Raw genomic sequence first — 16,526 nt, forward strand, 5'->3', positions numbered from 1 at the left:
ATGAGGGGTCTGGGAGCAAGGACAGTGTTCCTCTCCGTGTGGTTCTTGAAGCAGAGCTGCACTCTCTAAGTAAAAGCACGAAGGGGGGGGGGGAATCACAGGCTTCTGCTCCCGGAGGGCAAACTTTGCTTCCCTTCTCCAAGCAAGCAGGTGGCTGGGAATGGGATTGGTAAAGATGGGCTTGGTCTGGTTATCATAATGCCGTTCTACAAATCTGTGGTGTGTAGATCTCCGTTCTCTGGGGAGTTAATGGTTGCTTCTCCTTTCAAGGGTGGGTGATGGACTCCCTTTTTGCACAGTGGGCAAGAATTGGCTCTGCTTCTCCTATGCTCCTTTCCCAGTTCCCCCTCTCCATGTTTGGGTCTTTGGCTTTCTGTTGACAGAGACCTTCCTGGCTGCTTTTCCCCAGCTCCTGCCCTCCTGCAAGTTGGGTGCTGAACGAGCGTGACTCTCCTGAAATGCCAGCCCCATGCCAGCCCTGCGGTGAGGGCCGGAGGCTGTGTCACTTGCGCAGGATCGGCCGCCGAGCTGCAGCCCTGGAACAGGCTGACCTTATCCAGTAAGTAACCTGGGTGGTCCCTCTGAGGGCTGCTGGGGTTGCCTTGAGGATGTGATGCCTTGTGCTCAGCCTTTTTGCGCTCCTGCTTTGTTCACCTCCACCTTCCTCAGGCTGCCAGGCTTTCTGGAACAGCGAGAAGATTTCAGCATTTGAGGAAGTGCTGGGAGCGCCAGGCGCAAAATGCATGCAGGGGGCGCGGCATGGCGTAAAACGAGAAGGAGCTCAGCCATGGCTGCTTGTCCCTCTTCCCCCACAATTGCAGGCAGCTTCATGCTTGCTGTGGGAAAGCGCCCATGTCCTGCTGGATCTTACCGTGGAGATCACACAGGAGGGCTGAGCAGTACAGTGGTGCCTCGCTAGACAAATTTAATTCGTTCCACGGGTCAATTCGTATAACGAAAAATTCGTCTAGCGAATCCCATAGGAATGCAATGAATTTTATTTTATTTTTGCCCATAGGGACGCATTAATTGAATTTCAATGCATTCCTATGGGAAACCGTGATTCGCAAAACGAATTTGTCTTGCAAGGCAACCTCCGCTTGAAAAATCTCTTCCTTAGCGAAAAATTTGTCTTACAGGGCATTCGTCTAGCGAGGCACCACTGTATATCAATATTTCATCCAAAACTAGCCTGAAGTCCATATCATGATTTTGGTTTCATAATTTTTGACCTGGCAATATATTGTGAATCACGATGTGTGTTAGGGCTGGGAAATATACCATCTAGAACCAGTTTGAAGTCCATTTCATGATATCGGTTTCATAATTTTGGACCTGGCAACATACCACAAATGGTTGTGTGTGTGTGTGTGTTTAGCAAAAATCACAATTTGAGAAAGAGCATGAAGCCACTCAGTGCGTCTGTATAGCTCTATCTTTATTTCAGACATCGTGATATATTGATATACAGTGGTACCTCTACTTATGAATGTTTCTACTTACGAACGGAGCTCCGTCCGCCATCTTGGATGCGGTTTAGATAGGATTTTTTTCTACTTATGAATTTTTAGATAGGACTTACGAATTTTTTCTCCCAATGCATTCCTATGGGATTCGACTTGCAATTTTTTTTTACTTCCGAATGTGCGTTCAGAACACATTAAATTTGTAATTTGACTTACGAACAGGACAAATGGCCACATGCTTACAAATTTTTCTACATCCAAACGGAAACCGTTGGCAGTTTTAAATGCGGTTTCCTCGACTTACGAATTTTTAAAAAGCGATTTCCTCGACTTATGAATTTTTCCGCATATTTTTTTTCCTATGGGAATCCGCTTTTCGACTTACGAAATTTTCAACCTACGAATGTGCATTCGGAACGGATTAAGTTCGTCAGTCAAGGGACCACTTTATATATTGTGATGTTTAGCTTGCGCTATATCACAATGTTGAAAACCAGATACCACCCAACCCTATTGCACAGTATTGATTTTCTCCCCCCTCCCTCACTGCAGTTGCCATCCAATAACAGGACCCCAGTACCAGAAAAATTATTCAAGCTTTCCACACACACCCCTTCTCTTTCTCTCCCCTGCAAGTTTTCCTAACACCGTCACGCTGGTTGGCCGAAGCGTGGCCGCCGTGGACTTCTTCCTCAGCTCCGCTGCCCAGGGGAGTCGCGAGTATATCTCCCGCATCCACGCCCGGGTGATCCGCACGGCTGGGGCCTACGAGCTCGTGGATTCCAGCCTAACCGGGGTATATATCAATGACATCCGGATCAGCGGTGAGTGCTGTGGCCAGGACACAAGAAAACTTTATTTAAATTATTTCTTATTATTATTAAATTTGGATATCGCTCTTCATCCGAAGATCATCAGGTGGTTTGCAGCACTTTTGCCATGCTTCCCATTGAGAACATGTTTCTACACATCCTTTAGTCGTGGAAGCATAATAAATATCTAGGTTATCGCAACAAGCATCGTGTCTAGCAGAAATCAGAATTAGATCAGGTTTGCACACATCTGTGCCAGCCCAGAGTCACCCTGTGCTCCAGGATTCCCAGTTAGGGGGGGGTCCTCCATCTTTGTTCAGAAGATGAGCAACTCTTCCTGCATCAGGCTCCCCACGCAAGTGCACCTGGATCTGCGCCATCACCTCTCATTCTCTGGAAACCCCCAACGCAATAAATGGCCTTCCTTGTCAGGAAAGCAAGAGCAATCCCGATACTTTAGCGAAAGAACAAAGAGGCGTTGTAAGGGGGAGGGATTATAGAGAAACCGCCCCCCCCTCATCAGGAGCAGCCCCGTCTCCAAGCAGTCATGAAAGTGCGGGGTTTGAAGGGGTGAGTCAGGAGACGGAGAAGGAGTGCCAGGGCTCTGGCAGCATTGGAGAGCCCCTGCTCCACAGGCGGGAAGAGAGAGAGGCGGGAAGGGTGGACAGGGAGAAGGCAGACCGTAGACCCTTCCCCCCGACACCGGTATTGAGGAGGAGGAGAAAGGGGAGGAGATTCACTGTCCCGAGGCTTTTATGTTGGTCAAAGTTGCGAAAAGGGGCAGTGCTGGATTCTGATACGGAATGAGGAGACATGAAACCAACAGCTCACTACACTGTAAATAACGTGCACCGATAAAGACTTTTGAAAGACAAGTATGTGGAAGGTCGTTTACTCAGGAGTAGTCTGAACAACCCTGACAGACGTGAAGTCGTTTGCTGAAATGCACTCAGCCTCTGTCACCTGGACAGGAGCCTTCCTTCCTACATGATGCAGCAAGCCCAAAGAAAGCACTGCCTGGAGGGCTAAGTTCAGAGGAAGCCTGCCAGCAGCGAGAGAGTGTGCCAGGCAGGGCGAGAGAGTGTGCCAGGCAGGGGGCTGGTGCTGCCTGGATGTTTGAAAGTCTAGTCTGATTACCTGCACAGCTGTCGACCTCACAGGGTGGCCTCAGGCAAACCCATGCCCAAGTCTGATTGTAGCCTTATCTGCTACTAAGGGTCCTTAAGTTGCACCCAGGCAGGACAGAGATAGCCAATAATGACACCGGGGGTTGAATCCAGAGAAAGAATTTAATCCTTAAATTTAAGGGACTCTTGGTGGTCAAGCTTCACGACAAGAGTAAAGAAACACAAATTGCAAAGCTTCTTATACACTTCTTGGGCTCCTTTCCCCCTCCTCTGTAAATGTGCACACGCAGGGGGGTCACAAGTACATATATGGATCTTCCTGTGTCCGGTCCTGTGCATAAACACATGCTGACTCATGCTGCCCCGGTAACATCCTCACTCAGCCTTGAGTAAGACTATGCGTCAAGGATAGCAGCTTCCAGCGTCAAGCTGGACGTGCATCCACTGATAAGCCTTTCTCTGTGATCCAGACAAGGTCAGCTCTTAGCCTTGATAGCAAGTCTCACTGTTACATTGCACTTTGACACACAGAGGCATAGAGGCAAAGAGGAAAGCATTTTTAAGAAGCATTTTAGGAGGAATATGGGGGGGGGCAATGTAAACTATAGGATCAGATCTAGCTCAATAACACAATTGGCAAACCCCTCCCTTCATGATGTGCTTCAGATAATGACAGCCGTACCTTGGATCCCAAACGCCTTGCGAGTTGGAACATTTTGGCTCCCGAACACCGCAAGCCCAGAAGCGATTGTTCCAGTTTGCAAACGTTCTTTGCAACCCAAACGTCTGGCACGGCTTCTGATTCCGAACGTTTTGGAAGTCGAACGGACTTCCGGAATGGATTCTGTTCGGCTTCCGAGGTGCGGCTGTATTGGGAAAAGTTGCTCTGAGCACCTTTCGGAAAAGAAAGGAGGCCAACACGGAAACTGCTGTTGGGTTGCAGCAAAGGACCTTGAACAAAGGAAGAGGCCAATGGCCCATCTAGTCCACCCAGTGGCCAAAAAGGTGCCCTCAAGGGGATCTCGCAAGCGGGATCCGAACTCAAGAGCAGCTCTCCCCTCCTGCGGTTTCTAGCAGCTGGGATTCAGAAGCAGGACTTCCTCTAAATGTGAGTGCAGAGCCATTCTGGCTCGTGGCCGTTGAGAGATTTCCCTGAAATCTGCAGCCCTGGGTGGCTCTTGAGGTGGGAAACCGGCCCCTGCTCCCCCTGAACAATGCGGTCAATCAATGAAGCTTTCTTCTTATGGTTTATCTCCTGGCAGCAGGAAGAGTTTGTCCTTTACGTTGTGAACCACCCTGAGATCTACAGTATGAAGGGCAGTATACAAAATTAATAAAATGGCAAATTAATAAAGAATCATTACGCTGGCTGGGGAGTGGGTGGTGTTTTTTATTATTCTTATTATAACAATAAACCACCTCAAGGCAGCCCACAGGTAAAAGCAGTATTTTAAAACAGAAAAAACAACAGAGACATATTTTTGGTGTATTTGCTTTTGGATCAGAAGCACGGCCAAGGAGATTTGCTGTTGTTTTTAAACCTTTCAACTGATGGTTTCAAATCTTATTTCTACCTAGAAAAAGTAGTGCTTCAAGAAGGTGATACGGTGACTTTTGGGCATCCATGCTGGAAGAGCGTTAAACCTGGGAGTCGCGTCCGGCAGCCAAATTCTCCGTTTTATTACTTGGTAGGACTCTGCCTTCCTTTGCACATTGTCTGACAATTGTAGATTTGGGAGGGACTCCAAAGGTCCTCTAGCCCAGCCCCCCTCACAATGCACGAGTCCTGTTGCTCTACTTGGTGTGGCCCCCAAGTCCCTTGGTGTGCTCACCCCCTCCCTGCAGTTGGCCAGAGGGCCCCCCGCGCCCTCCCTCTGCCCTGCTCACCCCATTTATTTTATTGGCGGGGGCTATTCCTGCAAGCTCAAGGAGGGCCTGGAAATAACAATGTTCAAAGTGTCATTGGATTGGGGAGAGAACAGGAGAGCGGCCTAGACGGGCTGATCCAGGAGGGCTCTTCTGGTGTTCATTAATCCTCCTCCTCCTAACTTTGGTTCCTTTTTCAGTTTGAGCCGTGCAGCTGCAATACGGAGCAAATTCAAGGCCAGTGTGGAGAGAGAAGACCTTTTCCCCAAAGGGTAAAATGGAAAATCACTTCTACTCCAGACATCTTGTTTTCTCTACGGGTGCAACATTGGGGGTGGGTGGGTGTAAAGCAGGACTTGGGGGGGGGGAATCAATCCCAGTGACAACCCCCACAGGCGACCTGGTCGGGTGGTTGGGGCTGCCCATCTCTCCATTGCCTCCCCTCCCCATGGCATCAAAGGAAGGTTTTTCCTTTATCTGCATGGTTTGATTTCGGATTGTGTGGGGCACAGAAGTGGGGTTTGTGGCCAGCCCAGCTTCAGGAGCTCCCAAGTGGGCCTGCGCTTGTTGCCAAATTTACAAGGCTCCGCATGTTAGTCTCCCTTGCCCAGGGCTCCTGCTTATTCCTTTGCAACGTGCCTTTACCTGCCCCAGATCTGACTTCACCTGTGACGCCAGGTATGGGGCGGGTGGGCGTGGCATGACATGGGGGCCATGGGAGGACCCCTGCAGCACTGAATCAGGACCTTGCCTGGAGGTTCCCCGCGCTCTGCCATGCGCTGGCCTTCAGTAAGTGCAGCAAGAAAGCAGGCACTCTTATGATAATATAATAATAATAATAAATTATTATTTATACCCCGCCCATCTGGCTGAAACAGAAAAATGAAATAAAATAATTAAACATTAAAAGCCTCCCTGAACAGGGCTGCCTTCAGGTGTCTTCTAAAAATCTGGTAGCTGTTTTCCTTTTTGACATCTGTTGGGAGGGTGTTCCACAGGGCAGGCGCCACCACCGAGAAGGCCCTCTGTCTGGTTCCCTGCAACTTGACTTTTCGCAGTGAGGGAACCGTCAGAAGGCTCTCAGTACTGGACCTCAGTGTCCGGGCAGAACGAAGGGGGTGGAGACGCTCCTTCAAGGTATACTGGACCGAGGCCATTTAGGGCTTTAAAGGTCAGCACCAACACTTTGAACTGTGCTCGGAAACGTACTGCATTCTTAGCCTCATGTCTGCATTTGCTTCCTTAAGTATAATGTCCTGGGAAATTTAAAACAGGGCCATAGTGGTTAGGAAATTTGGGGGCACCTGAGGCAGGGTTGCTAGGCTCCTGCCCCAAAGATCTGTGATCCCACAGGAAGGAGGTCTTATAGGTATCCCAGGCTGAAAAAGCTTCCCTTGTTTCACACAGGCTGAATGTCTACAATGCAGATGCTTACTCAGATAAGGCCTTTTTATGGCAAACGGGGTCACACAGTCCGTCCGTCCCCGACCCCTCACATTTGCACCCTCTCTAGGTTCTCCCGTTACACGTTCTGACATGTTTCTAGTTTCTTAGGTCAGTGCAGGTTGGGACCCAGTTGGGGTTGTTTTGCTCTATAGCAAAACTCCAGCACCGAGGGCCTTCTGGCGGTTCCCTCGTTGCGAGAAGCCAAGTTGCAGGGAACTAGGCAGAGGGCCTTCTCGGTGGTGGCGCCTGCCCTGTGGAACGCCCTCCCAACAGATGTCAAAGAGGAAAACAACTACCAGACTTTTAGAGGACATCTGAAGGCAGCCCTGTTCAGGGAGGCTTTTAATGTTTAATAGATTATTGTGTTTTATTTTTCTGTTGGAAGCTGCCCAGAGTGGCTGGGGAAACCCAGCCAGATGGGCAGGGTATAAATAATAAATTATTATTATTATTATTATTATTATTATTATTATTATTATTTAGGCTGAATTCACCGGTCCTCAAATCTCCGTAGGGTTTTTCCAGCAAGGAAAACTGAAGAAATTTTTGAATCTGCTGACATGCTCTGTATGTTGCATATTTGCATATCTCCAGTGCTCTGTATTTTGATGGTTTGAATGTTTGCTGTAAAGCTGGTTTGGGCTCGGCTCATAAATAAACCCATTGTTCAGTAAAGATGTTAGCAGGAGGAGGAGCTATGCAAAATAACCAGGGAGGTTTCCTGACTTGGCTGTTGGAGGAACGTAACCCCCAGCTTCAGGGGCCATGTGGTGCTGTAAAGAAGTTGTTTTTGCAGTGAGTAACCCACGCTCCATTCTACCCTCTTGATTCCTTTCTTCCATCTAGCTTCCTGCATTGGCATCTGCTGGGGCATCGGTGCCAGCGAGCTCAAGGATGGGATTTGCACCCACACTCACAGGGGACCCACCTGGCGCTCTGCCTGGCTCTGCCCGCCAACGTCCGGCCATCAGCAACCCGACCCGGCCAGGGACACCTGCAGCTTCATTCCTGCCTCCAGCTACATCGTCGGCATCCATAAATTCTCTTCACCTGGCTTCCAGTTTGACAGAAGCACCTGGTCAGCCAACGCCGGGGGCGCTGCCTTTTTCTGCACCAGGAGGTGCTCACAGGCCTGGCTCTCTGCGTTCTGCTTCGCCTGGGGAGGGTTCGCGCACCACCGCAGAATTGTCTCCCTGGAGAAGCCTTGAGGCGACGCACTTCCCCTTCTCTCAGGGAAGTCCGGAATCCAAGAATCCCTCCACCCCAAGTGGCAGCGAGGAGACCATTGCAGACGACCCCCGAAGCGGAATATCAGTTAGCGCAGCCGCTGGGCTCCCGGAGGAGCTGCTGCAGGTCCCAGGCGTCTCTCAGGTGGGGGGTTCTGAGCTGCCTGTTTCTAGCACAGAAGAGATGGTTCCCGGTGACTCTGACCATGCTGAAGAGAGGAGGGAGGTGGACATGGATCAAGGCACTGGAGACACAGCTGGACCTGATCCCCTGGCTGCAAGCGGAATGGAAATTCAGAGCCCCAGAGAAGAACACCAGGAGAGCTTTAGGGAGAAGGCCTCACCTGAAGCCTCTGGCTGGGCAGAAAACAGAGCAAGCAACTTCACGGTGCAAAATTTGGCACAGCTCCCTGCTAAATCGGGAGAGGCTGAGCTGGATGCCGCAAGCAGAGCTTCCGAGGACTTTTCTTCTTCTGGCGAAGAAACAGATAGCGACTTATCGGATAGTGATTCTTCTGCAAAGTTTGACTCCGAGAGAGAAAGCGCTGCTTTGCTGCCAAGGAACCTGTCGCGTGAGACCCGGAGGAGTGACGACGAAATCAGCTTGCAAGGGTGGGCTTCTGAGAGCGGTGACAACATGGAAATGGAGGCCCCCCATGCAAATGCAAGCCTTCTAGCGATGGACAGTCCTGCTGCTGCTGGAGATGGCGGTTTCCTTGAGCCAGAGATGGGCTCGGGGGATTCAGAGGCTGCAAGTGGCATCAGCTGCAAGGTCTGCATTGCAAAACGGTCTTATACCGAAGTGGGAACCCAAACGGAGAGTGCAAAAAGAAGGAAGTTAGGTGTAGAGATTGCAGAGCCCGGCAGAACGGCTTGGGTCTTTGATGACGGCAGCAAGTTAAACACGGGCAAGGTTACGGAGGGACTCCTTCAGCAACTGCCCGGAACTTCAGCTGACAATGAGCATGCCAAGGGCGAGTTCTCCCAACAAGTAGAAAAGGATCCCGCGGCATCCTCTGGAGCAACACAGGAGATCCTGGCTTCAGGAGATCTGCCAGAAACCCGCGAAGAGGGGACTGCCGGGGTGGCTGCCTTGCCTTCAACCCCCCGTCCCCTGGCAGGACAGACGATCCCTGAAGAGTCTGTTGAAATGCTTGGAGATCCAGTGGATGTTGAGGGAAAGCATTTCTGTAGGGTTATTTCCAAAAGAAAGAGGCCTCCCTTTGAAGAGTGGGGGGAGGGCGTTGTTCTTGTGAGCAAACGGAGAATGGAGCATGTGCGTGCCAGATCTGACAGAGGCCCAGAGGACTGGGCCGCTGATTCCGTCCTTGAGGCCAAAGGAAGGAAGAGTGAAAATGATGGGCTTTCACTTGGAACCGTTCCCAGTGGTGCGTTGGTGGTTGGGTGGCCTGGAGGGTCCAGTTGTGTCATCGACGGTGAGATGGAGTGCCAAGAGGAGATGGACAAGAGTGATCTTCCTGAAGGCAGGGAGGTGAAGAGGGAAGGAACGAGCGTCAGGGCAGCTGGTGGCCAAGATGAGGCCAGTGGAGAAGGTGGCCTGGAGAGAGATCCGAGTTCAGATGCAGCGCAGGAGGAGATGGTTGGCAGCGCCAGGGCTGAAGGGACTCTCCAAAGCCTTGGCGGAAACTGGGTGGCATCCTCTCCAGACTCTGCCGGAAGAAAGACAAGGGAGTTTCCTTCTCCTGAGAGAAGTGGAGATGACCTTGAAGAGGTAGGGATCCCCCACATAGAAAGTGACTGTGCAAACACACAGGCGTCTTGTCAGGCAAGCGAAAAGGAAGCAGGAAGGAGCTTGGAACCTAAAAATGGTCACATATTGGTCCACCAAGGTGGCATTGACAGTGAAGACGGCATGGACCCGGATGGAGAAAGTGCAGCCGAGGCCCAAGAGTGCGGTGTTGGGGCAAGATGCTCGGCAGATGGGACGAAGGTGGATCCTGACCCGAACGAGCCTCTTGGGACTTCTGCCCTCCTGGAATGCCAGCAAGGGTCTCCTGCGCCCGGTCAGCGACAACTGCAGCCTCATGGCGCTGAGCCTGAGGATCTGGAAGGTAACTTTGCAGTGAAGCCCCAGGGAACCGATGTTGGGAGAGAGCTGCTTTACCCTGAAGACTCCCGCATGGAAGGCAGCGTTTGGGAGGAAGCCTGCGAAGGAAACGGGGCTGCTGAGCAGGCAGACCCGGAAAGAGCGAAAGGAAGGGGCCACTCTGGGGAGGAAGGGGGTCGGCGTGGACAGACCCCCGAGAGCTGCCATTGCACCGAGGGAAAAGGCAGCCTCCTGCTGGATACTCCTAGCGCTGGCTCTGGGAGCCCTGGGGCCGGACAGGGGGGCGCTGCTGGAGAAGCCCCAAGGGAGAGCCAGATGGAGCCTGCAGAGGTCCCCAATTCCTTTTGTGGCCGTGAGCTCAGCTTGCTCCTCTCAGACTCTGAAGTTGAAAAGGAGGAGGACGACAGAGGCAATCTTCGGAGAGGGAGAAGTCCACTTGGGCATTCAGACGGTGTTTCAGAGAATCACGAGGCCTGTAGGAAGCTACCTGAGGAATCCCCAGCTCAGGAGTCATGTGACGCCAGCGCTGAGCCGCTGGAGGGTTCTGGGATGTTGGGTGTCGGTTTGGAACAAAATGATTCTTCCCACAATAAGTTATGCTGTGACCCAGAAGATGCTTCAGCTGCTGTACCTCAGACCCCTAACCCAGAGGTGGCCGTGGGGGGGAAATCTCCTCCTTCGCCGAGAACTGCCGTGGTTGAAGAAGAGCTGGAGGATCGAGCTGTCGAAGGAGCTGACCTTGTGGCTGTCCGTCTTGCCTGCCTCCCTGCGGAATCTCCTTGCCTGGCAGAAAGCGATGCCAAATTTGGCGCAGAGAGTCCTGGAGGATTGGCTGAAGATTCTGGCTCGGAGCTTGTGCAAGACAATCGGCCGGCGGACGATGAGTTTCCTGGCCAGCCCGGAGGGGGAATCTCGGGTGCATCTCTTGAAGTTGGAGAAACAATCCAAGAGTATCCGGGATGTGAAACACCTGCCAGTCGCTCTCCAGGAGAAGAGGCAGGTTTCCCGAAGGGAGGAGCAGAAGCGCCGTTACTCCTGCATCAAGAGATGGAGACAGTGCCGTGCCCAGGAGATGGGTGCCAACGGGAAGGTGGTTCAGCCCCTTCTGGGGAGTTTGGTGAGGCTTTTGATAGCTCAGGACATGGCAGAAGACTTTTGCAGGAGGAGGAGGAGGAAGAGTCAAAAGCCTCTTCCTCCAGAAAAAGACATTTCAGTGAAGATCAAGCCGCCAAGATGACCAGCTTGGAAAATGATTCTTTGTGTGAGGAGAGGCTCTGCCCGCTGGATCCTGTTTCAGTTCAGGCATCTACACCTGACCGGCACCCTTTGACCAGGACACCTCCTGCTCCTCTGAACCCAGAAGGGCTTTGTGGCCACTTTGGCGGAGCTGCAGGGAAGCCTCCAGACCAGCACGACAGCCAGGCAACCCTGTCCCTGGGCGAAGCAGAAGAGAAGAATGGGGAGAGCTTTGCCCAGAAGGCGAGAGGGTGCTTTGAAAACACACTTTGCTCCAATAAGCCAGCAAGCGGAAACGAAAAGGCGGAAGAGCTTCCTCTGCCCTGTGGAGCTGAAACTGCTGAAGGGGAGGATTGCCAGTCGGCTGAGATCATAGAGGCTGAGAGATGCCCAAGCTCAGGTGAACCCGGCTCACCTGAAGAGGAAGTTAGCAAAGTCCGGTCTCAGGACCTTTACCTGGATGAAGCAGGTTCAACCCCTGGCGCCCTGTCTGGTCAGTCAGGCCACCTCTCTCATGAACAAGACAAAGACACGTCCGACTCTATTCCGGAGAGCGTGTGGGACACCTGTTTCTCGGAAGAGGAGAGCTTCCAGTTGTCTCCGTGTTCGGGGATACAGAATTCTCCCCCTAGCTCTCCCGCGAAGTCCCCCGAGGCAGAAAGTGCTCCCAGTCAGAAGAACAGGGACTTTGTCTTCTCTGACATCTCCAACAGTTCAGCCGACTCTCTCTCCTGTGAACGTTCTCCCAGGCCGCCTGGCGGGGACGCTTCTGGGGCAGAAGGTGATGGGCTCCCCAAAGGGGGCTCTGACTGGGTGGGGAAGGGGGCCAAGGCAAATATGGAACCAGATTCTTCCTCTGGCCCAGAAATGTCTGACATGGACTGGTTTGACGAAGACCCACAGACGCCGTCCCACCAGCCTGTGTCCCCCAGGGAAAGCACCCCAACTCCTAGCAGTGACCCCCCGTCGGAGCCTGACTATCCCATCAGCTTTGCTCCCGCTGAATGTGACCCCTACGACCTCCAAGAAGAGGGTGGCACCTTCGAGGGAGAGGGCGTGTGCAACAAGGCTCCCAGCGTAGAGGGGTCTGGGTGGGCTGCCCCCTCTATGAGCCCCACAACTGGCGGGGAGGAGGAAGAGGAAGAGGCGGTGATGGAAATGGAGACAGGGGACCTTAGTCAGAGGCAACCTGAAGAGAGCGCCCTTCTCCAGAGAAGCCCTGGAAGTTCAACATGCCAAGGTATGTTTTAAAAGCATCTTCTGAAGGGGGAAGGAACTGGGCCTGCCTCTCTAGGGCAGCCCTGTGTGTGGGGCTGTATTTTGCTTTTACTCATTTTTGTTGGGAGCCAGCCAGAGTGTCTGAGGCAAGCTGGTCAGATGGGCGGCATATTATTATTATTATTATTATTATTATTATTATTAGGCAATGGCAAGTGGAGGGCAATTTAGGGCTCATCCAGACTTGCCCTTGCCCTGCCTCTTTCTCTTGGGAAAACCTGTTCTTTACCGCTGAATGAGAGCAAATGTCTGCTCAGTTTTTTACCGGATTGACAGAAAAAGAGCGGGTTTTCTGGGGGAAAGTGACTGGGCAAAGGCAAAACAGTTTGGACAAGTGCCTGAAAATCATGGGACAAGCGGGAAATGGCTTGGACCCGTTCTTTCTAGGTACGTGGGAATTTCAGACTTCCCACCTGGAGTCTGAATTGGTACAGTCTTAGGATTGTGGGATTCGTCTGCACTTAGACTTAGCGACAAATGTCACCTATTCAGAAGGGTGCCAGAAAAGGAAGGCTGTGGTGCTTGGAGAGTTGGGGGGGGGGTGCGCTTTAAACTACAGAGGAGGAGCTCCTGGCTTCTCCACTAGGAAATGCCCCCCCCAACTGCTTAGGGCAGACCAGAGCTGACCCAGCCCAAGCTGTCTTGGCTCAGGTGCCAAGATGGTATCGGAAGCCCCTGGAGGACCCTGTCGAAGTCCCTCTCCTCCCCCCCCCGTCCCTCTGGATAGAAAGGCCAGTTGACTCCCAAACTGGAAGGGGTCTAGACCAGTGGTTGCCCAAGTGGGCAGTGCTGCCCCCTGGGGGGGGGGTTACCTAGGGGGACGCGAAGGGGCAGCAGGGGGGCACTGGAGGTGCAAACGACTATCAGACTTTGAAAAGCTCATATCCCAGGACCAAGCTTGAATTAATTATATTAAATTGTTTTCACTGGATGCTAAATAAGCCTACAACTGATTGTTGCTGTTCTGAATTTTACTGTGTTTTCTTGAGTGGGTTGTGCAAGCTGCTATTCTGAAGAATGTTTTTTATCGCATCGGGTAAGGGGTACTTGAGGATGGTTTTATGAAACCAAGGGAACTGCGAATGTTTAGAGACATTCTGTATCTTCTAGGGATGCTTGCAGTGGTCCCGCCGCAACCCTTTCAGCCCCCTTGCTCTAAAATTATTTCCTCCGATACGGAACGTGACCTTGGTGTTGACCCGCCTTCTGCGTTATTGTCTGCTGGTGCGAGGAGAGGCGTGGAAGATCCCCAGGGGCCGCCTTACGAAGAGCATCCCTTCCGAGATGGTGGTGGAAATCTCGCCGCCTCCTCTCCCTCCAGCACAACGTCTGTGGCTGCTGCTTGTGAGCCAGCCAGCTGCCCCATGTTGGGTGACGTGAAGAGCGAAGATCTGACTGCTTCTTGCTCCAGCACAACTCAGGCGAGCAATCCAGGCGAGCATCCCTTGGCGCTGAAGAGACCAGGCTCGCCTCTGCCCTCCTCTGAGGATCCTGGTTCTGCTGGCATGGCTGAGAGCGTCGGGAAAGATCCTGAGCAGGACCTGATCAGCAGCAGCTGTGGGGCGGGATGGGAAGGTCAAGAGGACTCCAGCAGCCCTCCCCAAGAAGCTCCAGGGGACCCCTTGCTGGTCACAGGTGGGTCTGCTTGCAGCCCCTCAAAACAAAAAGATGGCGCCTCCGCTCTGGGTTGCTGGGTTTCTCAGAGCTTCAAGGTCAAGGAAGAAAAGGACCCGTGTGATCCTGGAGAAAGGCAGGGCGGCCCCAGCTGTGACACAGCGTACCCCACGGCTTGCTCCCCAGTCATCAAAGTCCTGCATCAACCCAAAGCCTCAGCAAACAGGCAGCCAGAGGGTTTCACAAGCTCTGGAGACTTTGGAAACAGAGACCGGTTCCTCCTTCCTTGTTGGCTAGAAGAGGCTGAGTTGAGCTCGCAGTTGGATACGGAGCGCGTGTGCTCAGACGATGAATCTGTGGCCTGTCCTCCTCCTTCTCTGGGCTCCAAAAGAGACTCCACCATGTCAGGAGACAGTGCAGGGCCTTCTGCACCTCGGGAGGGTGAGGTGATGGGGCAGCTGGATGGGGAGCAGGGGTGCTCCAACGATGAGTCTGGGCCCTGCCCTTCCCCTCTGGGCTCTGAAGACACAGCAAGCTCTTCCTCCAAGTCGAGAGGCTGCCCCAGTGCTCCTGGTACCCAGGCAGAGAGCGGTCGCTGGCCTTACGCTGCTGAAGCCCAGAGCGATGTCCCGAAAGACTGGGCGTCCTGTGAGCAAGACGTTGAGTTTCAGTTGCAGGAGTGCCAGTCTGTCCTCGGAGAGATCTTGCGATCCCTGGAGTCCCTGGAAGGGATTGACTGGCTGCATATGGAGAAGTGGAGGTAAAATGGTCTCGCTTTCTTTTGCTCGTAAATTTTTATTACAGCTTTTTATGATACAAGATAAAAAAAATATCTGTATACAAACAAGAAAATGAGAGAGAGAGAGGGAGAGAGAGAGAGAGAGAGAAGCATGTATGGGGGAGGGGGAGAGAAAAAGAAAGGGAAAGGGAAAGGGCTTCTGATTCTCTGTCTGCCAGTTACAAAAAAAATATTATTCAAGACATTTGCTCCATGATAACGTCTAACTATTCTTACTGGTCTGACGCAGCTGAAAAAATAAAAAATTCAGATATCTGAAGAAGTGTGCATGCACACAAAAGCTTATACCCAGAACAAACTTAGTTGCTCTCTAAGGTGCTACTGGAATTTATTTATTTATTTATTCTGCCTTCTATAAACCAGTATTTTTCCAGTTTTCAAACCTAAATATCATGAGTTCGTTTTACTTTTCACACAAAAAGTCCAAAAGGGGTCAGCAATAGTTTTTCTCTAATTAAATGGATCAGCTTTGGCTCCAATCCTTTCAGCAACCTGCCTTCCTACTAAATAATGGTAAATCTTGGGGGGGGGGGGAGAAAGAGAGTGCCCAGCAGGTGAGGTGTGGCTTAGATGTGATCAGAGTTTGCACAGCTCCAGCAGAAACCTAGAGTCTTCCTGCTTCCCAGTAGTCAGCCTTTTCCAGAGTTCCTGGTTAAAGAAAACTCCTTTCCCACTAAGTTCGGTTCAAAGTATAAAGTGTTTATTGTCTCACCCTAGCTACCTATACTTTTTAAGAGATGCTGGTACATTGTGAACTAATTACAGTCACACCTCTGGTTGCATCCGCTTCAGGTTGCGTATTTTCAGCTTAAGCATGTGGCGGACCCAGAAGTGTTTACTTCCGGGTTCCGCTGCGCGCGCATGCGCAAAGCCATTCTTCGCACATGTGCAGGAGCGTTCTATCAGCGCTTCGCATGTGCGTGGAAGCACCGCTCCGGATACGTATTTTATGGGGTGAGAACGGCACCCCGGAACAGATCAGGCACGTATCCAGAGGTACCACTGTACTGTTTTTCTGGTCTTAGAAGTAAGCCTTTTAAAGATACAAGAGAGATCCACTACCCCCCTGGCTCGCCATGCTCTTCTGGACCAAACAGCGTGTCACCTTCATCTCCCACTCTGAGCAGATCCCTCTCCCTCTTGCCAGTGCTGCTAAAGGCGGAGGGGTCCTGCTTAGGCCCTTTGGGACAGCTGGCGTGATAACCCTCAACAGAACCCAGGCTGATCAAGACATGGACCAAGCACTTGGGGCAGGTTCACCCATTTTCCCACATTACACCCGCAAAGATAACTCTTTAAAAAGGGAATCAAACTTACCTGACCTTAAACTATATTACGAGTCATCATGTATAGTATGGTTGAAGGAATGGTTGAAATTAGACAATGCAGAAGTGCTGGACTTAGAGGGATTTCAAAATCGGTATGGCTGGCATGCGTATCTTGGGTACGATAAGGTGAGGGTACATAAGGATTTTTTTAACCACTGTATAAAAAAATCGTTATTCGAAGTCTGGTCCAAATATAAAAAATGGTTTGAAAGGAAAACGCCAGGTTGGCTATCTCCCCAGGAGGCCCTGTCAGTGAAAAA

The 16,526-nt window shown here is 51.7% G+C and overlaps 1 protein-coding gene across 4 annotated transcripts in view; it reads left to right on the top strand.

The window, feature by feature from the left end:
- Positions 1-16,526, top strand: part of NUGGC (nuclear GTPase, germinal center associated) — a 45,107-nt gene that overhangs the window by 9,852 nt on the left and 18,729 nt on the right. For all 4 annotated transcript variants that reach the window (XM_035124599.2, XM_060278202.1, XM_035124604.2 and 1 more), the window contains exons 2-7: positions 410-559; positions 2,103-2,290; positions 4,984-5,093; positions 5,472-5,543; positions 7,564-12,487; positions 13,636-14,899. In XM_035124599.2, coding sequence (XP_034980490.2) covers positions 459-559; positions 2,103-2,290; positions 4,984-5,093; positions 5,472-5,543; positions 7,564-12,487; positions 13,636-14,899 — 6,659 coding nt within the window. In that variant the 5' untranslated portion in view covers positions 410-458. The remainder of the gene's footprint in view (positions 1-409; positions 560-2,102; positions 2,291-4,983; positions 5,094-5,471; positions 5,544-7,563; positions 12,488-13,635; positions 14,900-16,526) is intronic.

The sequence above is a fragment of the Zootoca vivipara genome, chromosome 8 (assembly GCF_963506605.1).
Source record: "Zootoca vivipara chromosome 8, rZooViv1.1, whole genome shotgun sequence".
NCBI lineage: Eukaryota > Metazoa > Chordata > Lepidosauria > Squamata > Lacertidae > Zootoca > Zootoca vivipara.